This window comes from Myxine glutinosa, chromosome 11 (genome assembly GCF_964187855.1).
Source record: "Myxine glutinosa chromosome 11, kmMyxGlut1.1, whole genome shotgun sequence".
In the NCBI taxonomy this organism is placed as follows: Eukaryota; Metazoa; Chordata; class Myxini; order Myxiniformes; family Myxinidae; genus Myxine; species Myxine glutinosa.
In genome coordinates this window covers 90,531,087-90,544,861 of record NC_136271.1, presented here as the reverse complement: position 1 = coordinate 90,544,861, position 13,775 = coordinate 90,531,087, and the positions used below count along the sequence as shown (strand labels likewise).

At 43.9% G+C, this 13,775-nt stretch overlaps 1 protein-coding gene across 1 annotated transcript in view; it reads left to right on the top strand.

Annotated features, from left to right (window-relative positions):
* The first annotated feature begins 12,660 nt into the window (after positions 1-12,660).
* SSR4 (signal sequence receptor subunit 4) overlaps positions 12,661-13,775 on the top strand; it is a 34,123-nt gene continuing 33,008 nt past the window's right edge. Inside the window, exon 1 of the mRNA XM_068102983.2 lies at positions 12,661-12,790. Within this exon, the coding sequence (XP_067959084.1) occupies positions 12,739-12,790 (52 nt within the window). The 5' untranslated portion in view covers positions 12,661-12,738. The remainder of the gene's footprint in view (positions 12,791-13,775) is intronic.

The following is a 13,775-nucleotide window of genomic DNA, read 5'->3' as shown; positions in this document are numbered from 1 at the left end:
GTGTTGAAAAAACACTTTTCGCACTTGTGTTAGTGTTGAAAAACCACTTTTCGCACTTGTGTTGGTGCAGGAAACCACTTTTGCACTTGTATTAGTGTGGAAAAACCACTTTGTGCACTTGTGTTAGTGTTGAAAAACCACTTTTCGCACTTGTGTTAGTGTTGAAAAACCACTTTTCGCACTTGTGTTGGTGCAGGAAACCACTTTTGCACTTGTATTAGTGTGGAAAAAACACTTTTTGCACTTGTGATAGTGTTCGAAAAACCACTTTTGCACTTGTATTAGTGTGGAAAAACCACTTTTCGCACTTGTGTCGGTGTTGAAAAACCACTTTTCGCACTTGTGTTGGTGCAGGAAACCACTTTTGCACTTGTATTAGTGTGGAAAAAACACTTTTTGCACTTGTGATAGTGTTGAAAAACCACTTTTCGCACTTGTGTTAGTGTTGAAAAACCACTTTTCGCACTTGTGTCGGTGTTGAAAAACCACTTTTCGCACTTGTGTTAGTGTTGAAAAACCACTTTTCGCACTTGTTTTGGTGCAGGAAACCACTTTTGCACTTGTATTAGTGTGGAAAAACCACTTTTCGCACTTGTGTTAGTGTTGAAAAACCACTTTTCACACTTGTGTTAGTGTTGAAAAACCACTTTTCGCACTTGTGTTCGTGTTGAAAAACCACTTTTCACACTTGTGTTGGTGCAGGAAACCACTTTTGCACTTGCATTAGTGTGGAAAAAACACTTTTCGCACTTATGTTAGTGTTGAAAAACCACTTTTCGCACTTGTGTTAGTGTTGAAAAACCACTTTTCGCACTTGTGTTGGTGCAGGAAACCACTTTTGCACTTGTGTTAGTGTTGAAAAACCACTTTTCGCACTTGTGTTGGTGCAGGCAACCACTTTTGCACTTGTATTAGTGTGGAAAAACCACTTTTCGCACTTGTGTTAGTGTTGAAAAACCACTTTTCGCACTTGTGTTGGTGCAGGAAACCACTTTTGCACTTGTATTAGTGTGGAAAAACCACTTTTCGCACTTGTGTTAGTGTTGAAAAACCACTTTTCGCACTTGTGTTAGTGTTGAAAAACCACTTTTCGCACTTGTGTTGGTGCAGGAAACCACTTTTGCACTTGTATTAGTGTGGAAAAAACACTTTTTGCACTTGTGATAGTGTTGAAAAACCACTTTTCGCACTTGTGTTAGTGTTGAAAAACCACTTTTCGCACTTGTGTCGGTGTTGAAAAACCACTTTTCGCACTTGTGTTAGTGTTGAAAAACCACTTTTCGCACTTGTTTTGGTGCAGGAAACCACTTTTGCACTTGTATTAGTGTGGAAAAACCACTTTTCGCACTTGTGTTAGTGTTGAAAAACCACTTTTCACACTTGTGCTAGTGTTGAAAAACCACTTTTCGCACTTGTGTTAGTGTTGAAAAACCACTTTTCACACTTGTGTTGGTGCAGGAAACCACTTTTGCAATTGCATTAGTGTGGAAAAAACACTTTTCGCACTTGTGTTAGTGTTGAAAAACCACTTTTCGCACTTGTGTTAGTGTTGAAAAACCACTTTTCGCACTTGTGTTGGTGCAGGAAACCACTTTTGCACTTGTGTTAGTGTTGAAAAACCACTTTTCGCACTTGTGTTGGTGCAGGCAACCACTTTTGCACTTGTATTAGTGTGGAAAAACCACTTTTCGCACTTGTGTTAGTGTTGAAAAACCACTTTTCGCACTTGTTTTAGTGTTGAAAAACCACTTTTCGCACTTGTGTTGGTGCAGGAAACCACTTTTGCACTTGTATTAGTGTGGAAAAACCACTTTTCGCACTTGTGTTAGTGTTGAAAAACCACTTTTCGCACTTGTGTTAGTGTTGAAAAACCACTTTTCGCACTTGTGTTGGTGCAGGAAATCACTTTTGCACTTGTATTGGTGTGGAAAAAACACTTTTTGCACTTGTGTTGGTGCAGGAAACCACTTTTGCACTTGTATTAGTGTGGAAAAACCACTTTTCGCACTTGTGTTAGTGTTGAAAAACCACTTTTCGCACTTGTGTTAGTGTTGAAAAACCACTTTTCGCACTTGTGTTGGTGCAGGAAACCACTTTTGCACTTGTATTAGTGTGGAAAAAACACTTTTTGCACTTGTGATAGTGTTGAAAAACCACTTTTCGCACTTGTGTTAGTGTTGAAAAACCACTTTTCGCACTTGTGTCGGTGTTGAAAAACCACTTTTCGCACTTGTGTTAGTGTTGAAAAACCACTTTTCGCACTTGTTTTGGTGCAGGAAACCACTTTTGCACTTGTATTAGTGTGGAAAAACCACTTTTCGCACTTGTGTTAGTGTTGAAAAACCACTTTTCACACTTGTGCTAGTGTTGAAAAACCACTTTTCGCACTTGTGTTAGTGTTGAAAAACCACTTTTCACACTTGTGTTGGTGCAGGAAACCACTTTTGCAATTGCATTAGTGTGGAAAAAACACTTTTCGCACTTGTGTTAGTGTTGAAAAACCACTTTTCGCACTTGTGTTAGTGTTGAAAAACCACTTTTCGCACTTGTGTTGGTGCAGGAAACCACTTTTGCACTTGTGTTAGTGTTGAAAAACCACTTTTCGCACTTGTGTTGGTGCAGGCAACCACTTTTGCACTTGTATTAGTGTGGAAAAACCACTTTTCGCACTTGTGTTAGTGTTGAAAAACCACTTTTCGCACTTGTTTTAGTGTTGAAAAACCACTTTTCGCACTTGTGTTGGTGCAGGAAACCACTTTTGCACTTGTATTAGTGTGGAAAAACCACTTTTCGCACTTGTGTTAGTGTTGAAAAACCACTTTTCGCACTTGTGTTAGTGTTGAAAAACCACTTTTCGCACTTGTGTTGGTGCAGGAAATCACTTTTGCACTTGTATTGGTGTGGAAAAAACACTTTTTGCACTTGTGATAGTGTTGAAAAACCACTTTTCGCACTTGTGTTAGTGTTGAAAAACCACTTTTCACACTTGTGTTGGTGCAGGAAACCACTTTTGCACTTGTATTAGTATGGAAAAACCACTTTTCGCACTTGTGTTAGTGTTGAAAAACCACTTTTCGCACCTGTGTTAGTGTTGAAAAACCACTTTTCGCACTTGTGTTGGTGCTGGAAACCACTTTTGCACTTGTATTAGTGTGGAAAAAACACTTTTCGCACTTGTGTTAGTGTTGAAAGACCACTTTTCGCACTTGTGTTAGTGTTGAAAAACCACTTTTCGCACTTGTGTTGGAGCTGGAAACCACTTTTGCTCTTGTATTAGTGTGGAAAAAACACTTTTCGCACTTGTGTTAGTGTTGAAAAACCACTTTTCGCACTTGTGTTAGTGTTGAAAAACCACTTTTTGCACTTGTGTTGGTGCAGGAAACCACTTTTGCACTTGTATTAGTGTGGAAAAACCACTTTTCGCACTTGTGTTAGTGTTGAAAAACTACTTTTCGCACTTGTGTTAGTGTTGAAAAACCACTTTTCGCACTTGTGTTGGTGCAGGAAACCACTTTTGCACTTGTATTAGTGTGGAAAAAATACTTTTTGCACTTGTGATAGTGTTGAAAAACCACTTTTCGCACTTGTGTTAGTGTTGAAAAACCACTTTTCGCACTTGTGTTGGTGCAGGAAACCACTTTTGCACTTGTAGTAGTGTGGAAAAACCACTTTTCGCACATGTGTTAGTGTTGAAAAACCACTTTTCGCACTTGTGTTAGTGTTGAAAAACCACTTTTCGCACTTGTGTTGGTGCAGGAAACCACTTTTGCACTTGCATTAGTGTGGAAAAAAAACTTTTTGCACTTGTGATAGTGTTGAAAAACCACTTTTCGCACTTGTGTTAGTGTTGAAAAACCACTTTTCGCACTTGTGTTGATGCAGGAAACTACTTTTGCACTTGTATTAGTGTGGAAAAACCACTTTTCGCACTTATGTTAGTGTTGAAAAACCACTTTTCGCACTTGTGTTATTGTTGAAAAACCACTTTTCGCACTTGTGTTGGTGCAGGAAACCACTTTTGCACTTGTATTAGTGTGGAAAAAACACTTTTTGCACTTGTGATAGTGTTCGAAAAACCACTTTTGCACTTGTATTAGTGTGGAAAAACACTTTTTGCACTTGTGATAGTGTTCGAAAAACCACTTTTGCACTTGTATTAGTGTGGAAAAACCACTTTTCGCACTTGTGTCGGTGTTGAAAAACCACTTTTCGCACTTGTGTTGGTGCAGGAAACCACTTTTGCACTTGTAATAGTGTGGAAAAAACACTTTTTGCACTTGTGATTGTGTTGAAAAACCACTTTTCGCACTTGTGTTAGTGTTGAAAAACCACTTTTCGCACTTGTGTTAGTGTTGAAAAACCACTTTTCGCACTTGTGTTGGTGCAGGAAACCACTTTTGCACTTGTATTAGTGTGGAAAAAACACTTTTTGCACTTGTGATAGTGTTGAAAAACCACTTTTCGCACTTGTGTTAGTGTTTAAAAACCACTTTTCGCACTTGTGTTGGTGCAGGAAACCACTTTTGCACTTGTATTAGTGTGGAAAAAACCACTTTTCGCACTTGTGTTAGTGTTCAAAAACCACTTTTCGCACTTGTGTTAGTGTTGAAAAACCACTTTTCGCACTTGTGTTGGTGCAGGAAACCACTTTTGCACTTGTATTAGTGTGGAAAAAACCCTTTTTGCACTTGTGATAGTGTTGAAAAACCACTTTTTGCACTTGTGTTAGTGTTGAAAAACCACTTTTCGCACTTGTGTTGGTGCAGGAAACCACTTTTGCACTTGTATTAGTGTGGAAAAACCAGTTTTCGCACTTGTGTTAGTGTTGAAAAACCACTTTTCGCACTTGTGTTAGTGTTGAAAAACCACTTTTCGCACTTGAGTTGGTGCAGGAAACCACTTTTGCACTTGTATTAGTGTGGAAAAAACACTTTTTGCACTTGTGATAGTGTTGAAAAACCACTTTTCGCACTTGTGTTAGTGTTGAAAAACCACTTTTCGCAATTGTGTTGGTGCAGGAAACCACTTTTGCTCTTGTATTAGTGTGGAAAAACCACTTTTCGCACTTGTGTTAGTGTTGAAAAACCACTTTTTGCACTTGTGTTAGTGTTGAAAAACCACTTTTCGCACTTGTGTTGGTGCAGGAAACCAGTTTTGCACTTGTATTAGTGTGGAAAAACCACTTTTCGCACTTGTGTTAGTGTTGAAAAACCACTTTTCGCACTTGTGTTGGTGCAGGAAACCACTTTTGCACTTGTATTAGTGTGGAAAAACCACTTTTCGCACTTGTGTTAGTGTTGAAAAACCACTTTTCGCACTTGTGTTAGTGTTGAAAAACTACTTTTCGCACTTGTGTTGGTGCAGGAAACCACTTTTGCACTTGTATTAGTGTGGAAAACCACTTTTCGCACTTGTGTTAGTGTTGAAAAACCACTTTTCGCAATTGTGTTGGTGCAGGAAACCACTTTTGCACTTGTATTAGTGTGGAAAAAACACTTTTTGCACTTGTGATAGTGTTGAAAAACAACTTTTCGCACTTGTGTTAGTGTTGAAAAACCACTTTTCGCACTTGTGTTAGTGTTGAAAAACCACTTTTCGCACTTGTGTTAGTGTTGAAAAACCACTTTTCGCACTTGTGTTGGTGCAGCAAACCACTTTTGCACTTGTATTAGTGTGGAAAAAACACCTTTTGCACTTGTCATAGTGTTGAAAAACCACTTTTCGCACTTGTGTTAGTGTTGAAAAACCACTTTTCGCACTTGTGTTGGTGCAGGAAACCACTTTTTCACTTGTATTAGTGTGGAAAAACCACTTTTCGCACTTGTGTTAGTGTTGAAAAACCACTTTTCGCACTTGTGTTAGTGTTGACAAACCACTTTTCGCACTTGTGTTGGTGCAGGAAACCACTTTTGCACTTGTATTAGTGTGGAAAAAACACTTTTTGCACTTGTGATAGTGTTCGAAAAACCACTTTTGCACTTGTATTACTGTGGAAAAACCACTTTTCGCACTTGTGTTGGTGCAGGAAACCACTTTTGCACTTGTATTAGTGTGGAAAAACCACTTTTTGCACATGTGTTAGTGTTGAAAAACCACTTTTCGCACTTGTGTTAGTGTTGAAAAACCACTTTTCGCACTTGTGTTGGTGCAGGAAACCACTTTTGCACTTGTATTCGTGTGGAAAAAAAACTTTTTGCACTTGTGATAGTGTTGAAAGACCACTTTTTGCACTTGTGTTCGTGTTGAAAAACCACTTTTCGCACTTGTGTTGGTGCAGGAAACTACTTTTGCACTTGTATTAGTGTGGAAAAACCACTTTTCGCACTTGTGTTAGTGTTGAAAAACCACTTTTCGCACTTGTGTTATTGTTGAAAAACCACTTTTCGCACTTGTGTTGGTGCAGGAAACCACTTTTGCACTTGTATTAGTGTGGAAAAAACACTTTTTGCACTTGTGATAGTGTTCGAAACCACTTTTGCATTTGTATTAGTGTGGAAAAAACACTTTTTGCACTTGTGATAGTGTTGAAAAACCACTTTTTGCACTTGTGTTAGTGTTGAAAAAGCACTTTTCGCACTTGTGTTGGTGCAGGAAACCACTTTTGCACTTGTATTAGTGTGGAAAAACCAGTTTTCGCACTTGTGTTAGTGTTGAAAAACCACTTTTCGCACTTGTGTTAGTGTTGAAAAACCACTTTTCGCACTTGTGTTGGTGCAGGAAACCACTTTTGCACTTGTATTAGTGTGGAAAAAACACTTTTCGCACTTGTGTTGGTGCAGGAAACCACTTTTGCACTTGTATTAGTGTGGAAAAACCACTTTTCGCACTTGTGTTAGTGTTGAAAAACCACTTTTCGCACTTGTGTTAGTGTTGACAAACCACTTTTCGCACTTGTGTTGGTGCAGGAAACCACTTTTGCACTTGTATTATTGTGGAAAAACACTTTTTGCACTTGTGATAGTGTTCGAAAAACCACTTTTGCACTTGTATTACTTTGGAAAAACCACTTTTCGCACTTGTGTCGGTGTTGAAAAACCACTTTTCGCACTTGTGTTGGTGCAGGAAACCACTTTTGCACTTGTATTAGTGTGGAAAAAACACTTTTTGCACTTGTGATAGTGTTGAAAAACCACTTTTCGCACTTGTGTTAGTGTTGAAAAACCACTTTTCGCAGTTGTGTCAGTGTTGGAAAACCACTTTTCGCACTTGTGTTGGTGCAGGAAACCACTTTTGCACTTGTATTAGTGTGGAAAAAACACTTTTCGCACTTGTGTTAGTGTTGAAAACCACTTTTCGCACTTGTGTTGGTGCAGGAAACCACTTTTGCACTTGTATTAGTGTGGAAAAAACACTTTTTGCACTTGTGATAGTGTTGAAAAACCACTTTTCGCACTTGTGTTAGTGTTGAAAAACCACTTTTCGCACTTGTGTTGGTGCAGGAAACCACTTTTGCACTTGTATTAGTGTGGAAAAACCACTTTTCGCACTTGTGTTAGTGTTGAAAAACCACTTTTCGCACTTGTGTTAGTGTTGAGAAACCACTTTTCGCACTTGTGTTAGTGTTGAAAAACCACTTTTCGCACTTGTGTTGGTGCAGGAAACCACTTTTGCACTTGTATTAGTGTGGAAAAAACACTTTTCGCACTTGTGTTAGTGTTGAAAAACCACTTTTCGCACTTGTGTTAGTGTTGAAAAACCACTTTTCGCACTTGTGATAGTGTTGAAAAACCACTTTTCGCACTTGTGTTAGTGTTTAAAAACCACTTTTCGCACTTGTGTTGGTGCAGGAAACCACTTTTGCACTTGTATTAGTGTGGAAAAACCACTTTTTGCACTTGTGATAGTGTTGAAAAACCACTTTTCGCACTTGTGTTAGTGTTGAAAAACCACTTTTCGCACTTGTGTTGGTGCAGGAAACCACTTTTGCACTTGTATTAGTGTGGAAAAACCACTTTTCGCACTTGTGTTAGTGTTGAAAAACCTCACTTTCGCACTTGTGCTTCCCTGAACTTCGTCCCAGGTGAGCTAATAATGGATGTTTTCTTGGAATGTAAGGAAGTGGTTTACCTATACTAGGCAGGTGATCCGAACGATTGTTCTCCATAAGAGAATCCTCCACCTTGCCTCAAAGTCAGTCACTAACTCCATGATAAAACATTACCTGTCACAAAGCTAAGGTGAATGGAGGCAAATCACAATTGGCAAATCTATCGATTTCCTGAAATGTAATTGGAGGATACATCAATCAATATGTTGAATCGACAGAATCTCAATATGTTTGGGTGCGATATGGAAAAGTGTCCCAAGGTCATTATGTTTGCAAAACCACAAATTCCAGTATCATCATTAATGTGCTGATGAAAAACAAAACAATTTTTTTGAAAACTTTCACTGCAGTTCAGATTGAAGAAAACCTCCTCAACACCGCCACCGCTAAAAACCTCCTCAACACCACCACCGCTAAAAACCTCCTCAACACCGCCACCGCTAAAAACCTCAACACCGCCACCGCTAAAAACCTCCTCAACACCGCCAACGCTAAAAACCTCCTCAACACCGCCACCGCTAAAAACTTCAACACCGCCACCGCTAAAAACCTCCTCAACACCGCCACCGCTAAAAACCTCCTCAACACCGCCACCGCTAAAAACCTCCTCAACACCGCCACCGCTAAAAACCTCCTCAACACCGCCACCGCTAAAAACTTCAACACCGCCACCGCTAAAAACCTCCTCAACACCACCACCGCTAAATACCTCCTCAACACCGCCACCGCTAAAAACTTCAACACCGCCACCGCTAAAAACCTCAACACCGCCACCGCTAAAAACCTCCTCAACACCGCCACCGCTAAAAACCTCAACACCGCCCCCGCTAAAAACCTCAACACCACCACCGCTAAAAACCTCCTCAACACCGCCACAGCTAAAAACCTCCACAACACCGCCACCGCTAAAAACTTCAACACCGCCACCGCTAAAAACCTCCTCGACACCGCCACCGCTAAAAACCTCCTCAACACCGCCACCGCTAAAAACCTCAACAACGCCAACGCTAAAAACCTCCTCAACACCGCCACCGCTAAAAACCTCCTCAACACCGCCACCGCTAAAAACCTCCTCAACACCGCCACCGCTAAAAACCTCAACACCGCCAACGCTAAAAACTTCAACACCGCCACCGCTAAAAACCTCCTCAACACCGCCACCGCTAAAAACCTCAACACCGCCACCGCTAAAAACCTCCTCAACACCGCCACCGCTAAAAACCTCCTCAACACTGCCACCGCTAAAAACCTCCTCAACACCGCCACCGCTAAAAACCTCCTCAACACCGCCACCGCTAAAAACCTCAACACCGCCACCGCTAAAAACCTCCTCAACACCGCCACCGCTAAAAACCTCCTCAACACCGCCACCGCTAAAAACTTCAACACCGCCACCGCTAAAAACCTCCTCAACACCGCCACCGCTAAAAACCGCCTCAACACCGCCACCGCTAAAAACCTCCTCAACACCGCCACCGCTAAAAACCTCCTCAACACCGCCACCGCTAAAAACCTCCTCAACACCACCACCGCTAAAAACCTCCTCAACACCGCCACCGCTAAAAACCTCCTCAACACCGCCACCGCTAAAAACCTCCTCAACACCGCCACCGCTAAAAACCTCCTCAATACCGCCACCGCTAAAAACCTCCTCAACACCGCCACCGCTAAAAACCTCCTCAACACCGCCACCGCTAAAAACCTCCTCAACACCGCCACCGCTAAAAACCTCCTCAACACCGCCACCGCTAAAAATCCCCTCAACACCGCCACCGCTAAAAACCTCCTCAACACCGCCACCGCTAAAAACCTCAACACCGCCACCGCTAAAAACCTCAACACCGCCAACGCTAAAAACCTCCTCAACACCGCCACCGCTAAAAACCTCCTCAACACCGCCACCGCTAAAAACCTCCTCAACACCGCCACCGCTAAAAACCTCCTCAACACCGCCACCGCTAAAAACCTCCTCAACACCGCCACCGCTAAAAATCTCCTCAACACCGCCACCGCTAAAAACCTCCTCAACACCGCCACCGCTAAAAACCTCCTCAACACCGCCACCGCTAAAACTTCCTCAACACCGCCACGCCACCGCTAAAAACCTCCTCAACACCGCCACCGCTAAAAACCTCCTCAACACCGCCACCACTAAAAACTTCAACACCGCCACCGCTAAAAACCTCCTCAACACCGCCACCACTAAAAACCTCAACACCGCCACCGCTAAAAACCTCAACACCGCCACCGCTAAAAACCTCCTCAACACCGCCACCGCTAAAAACCTCCTCAACACCGCCACCGCTAAAAACTTCAACAGCGCCACCGCTAAAAACCTCCTCAACACCGCCACCGCTAAAAACCACCTCAACACCGCCACCACTAAAAACCTCCTCAACACCGCCACCGCTAAAAACCTCCTCAACACCGCCACCGCTAAAAACCTCCTCAACACCGCCACCGCTAAAAACCTCCTCAACACCACCACCGCTAAAAACCTCCTCAACACCACCACCGCTAAAAACCTCAACACCGCCACCGCTAAAAACCTCAACACCGCCACCGCTAAAAACCTCCTCAACACCGCCACCGCTAAAAACCTCCTCAACACCGCCACCGCTAAAAACCTCCTCAACACCGCCACCGCTAAAAACCTCAACACCGCCACCGCTAAAAACCTCAACACCGCCACCGCTAAAAACCTCCTCAACACCGCCACCGCTAAAAATCTCCTCAACAACGCCACCGCTAAAAACCTCCTCAACACCGCCACCGCTAAAAACCTCAACACCGCCACCGCTAAAAACCTCCTCAACACCGCCAACGCTAAAAACCTCCTCAACACCGCCACCGCTAAAAACCTCCTCAACACCGCCAACGCTAAAAACCTCCTCAACACTGCCACCGCTAAAAACCTCCTCAACACCGCCACTGCTAAAAACCTCCTCAACACCGCCACTGCTAAAAGCCTCCTCAACACCGCCAACGCTAAAAACCTCCTCAACACCGCCACCGCTAAAAACCTCCTCAACACCGCCACCGCTAAAAACCTCAACACCGCCACCGCTAAAAACCTCCTCAACACCGCCACCGCTAAAAACCTCCTCAACACCGCCACCGCTAAAAATCTCCTCAACACCGCCACCGCTAAAAACCTCCTCAACACCGCCACCGCTAAAAACCTCAACAACGCCAACGCTAAAAACCTCCTCAACACCGCCACCGCTAAAAACCTCCTTAACACCGCCACCGCTAAAAACCTCCTCAACACCGCCAACGCTAAAAACTTCAACACTGCCACTGCTAAAAACCTCCTCAACACCGCCACCGCTAAAAACCTCAACACCGCCACCGCTAAAAACCTCCTCAACACCGCCACCGCTAAAAACCTCCTCAACACCGCCACCGCTAAAAACTTCAACACCGCCACCGCTAAAAACCTCCTCAACACCGCCACCGCTAAAAACCGGCTCAACACCCCCACCGCTAAAAACCTCCTCAACACCGCCACCGCTAAAAACCTCCTCAACACCGCCAATGCTAAAAACCTCCTCAACACCGCCACCGCTAAAAACCTCCTCAACACCGCCACCGCTAAAAACCTCCTCAACACCGCCACCGCTAAAAACCTCCTCAACACCGCCACCGCTAAAAACCTCCTCAACACCGCCACCGCTAAAAACCTCCTCAACACCGCCACCGCTAAAAGCCTCCTCAACACCGCCACCGCTAAAAACCGCCTCAACACCGCCACCGCTAAAAACCTCCTCAACACCGCCACCGCTAAAAACCTCCTCAACACCGCCACCGCTAAAAACCTCCTCAACACCGCCACCGCTAAAAATCCCCTCAACACCGCCACCGCTAAAAACCTCAACACCGCCACCGCTAAAAACCTCAACACCGCCAACGCTAAAAACCTCAACACCGCCACCGCTAAAAACCTCCTCAACACCGCCACCGCTAAAAACCTCCTCAACACCGCCACCGCTAAAAATCCGCTCAACACCGCCACCGCTAAAAACCTCCTCAACACCGCCACCGCTAAAAACCTCCTCAACACCGCCAACGCTAAAAACTTCAACACCGCCACCGCTGAAAACCTCCTCAACACCGCCACCGCTAAAAACCTCCTCAACACCGCCACCGCTAAAATCCTCCTCAACACCACCACCGCTAAAAACCTCCTCAACACCGCCACCGCTAAAAACCTCAACACCACCACCGCTAAAAACCTCCTCAACACCACCACCGCTAAAATCCACCTCAACACCGCCACCGCTAAAAACCTCCTCAACACCGCCACCGCTAAAAACCTCCTCAACACCACCACCGGAATGTTTAAACCATCGATTAACAAACTCTGAGGCGTCATGGTTGGAGCGTCCACTGGTCGATCCCGCTTTTCAAACTCGACCCCGTCTGAGTCTTCCTTGTTTGAACCTCATTATTTTAAATAATACTTCATGCACTGACAACTATCGTGCCGTCTCGATGGACCTAATGGCCTCCTGTGTTGTTCGTGCTTCACATGAGCTCATAAAACACCACAAACAACATACCCATCAAGAAGAAGAAGAAGAAGACCCAGGACGTAGCGGAAGTTCGTTTGCGTGACGCGGAAGTTCGTTTGCGTGAACGGAAGTTCGTTTGCGTGACGCGCAATCACTCGTTGGACGAAACGTGGAGCGATGTGGGTCCACTTCCCCCTCTGTTTGCTGGTTCTGGCTGCCTCTTCATGGGGTAATTCAGTCCGAGCGACCTTAAGGGTGTTTTTGTGTGTGGTCGGGTATTCAATGTTGGGGGTAAAAGTGGTAACTTGGGTGACGGCCTCGGTTAAGACGGACATGTCGTGGTGACGTGGCCGAGTCGAGACGTAGAACTCGCCAAAGTATGGACGACGTTGTTTCTGCGATGAAGATCACAGAGCGCTGAACGTTGTTTAACGTTAGTGCAAACCGATGTTAGTTTGTCATTTGTATTAAACGCATCAACCTGGTGTTGGCCTAACCTCACGGTAAAGGTGGCTGACTTGAGATCTTTGGGTCTTCCGTTGGAACCCTGTCTCGCCGTTAAATAACATCAGGTGGGTTGACTCAGCTCGCCATCCTGCCGAGGTCGGCTTACGGGTAACGGGGGCACAGCCGCGCTGACAGAAAATGATGCAACCAGAAAATACGGAATAATAATAGAACTTATGCTTGTGGATTTATTTGGAGCACGATATCTGGGGTGTGTTCCGTTAGTAAGCAGCTTGATATCGCTTGCCAAGCGGCTTGCTTGATTCAAACGGAACGGAGCGCTCGACACCGCTCGCTTAACATGGCGGTCTCCATGGAAACAATTCTAGCGATTAACGGTCTAGTCAGGTTCACTATGTTAACAAATATAATTTCGTTCAAAGTTTTGGGAGATTAGCAAACCTGTACATTTTTGGAATCTACAGAGCATGGAGAATCCGAAAATCAATGTTTGCATTTGCACAGACACCTGCATGGCCGCCATTTTGGATATTCAAAATGGCCGCCATAAAATACATATTTTGCGCTATCTCGGCTTCTAGTCAACCTAGAGACTTAATTAAATATGCTAATCCTATGTTTTCTGGGTCAAGGAATCCAATAAAGGCCTCAAAATAGTGCTCATGAGTATATAAAAGCAACAAACAAAGGTAATTGAAAACCATTGTCTTTATATTTGTGATATAACTATTACATAATACATGATA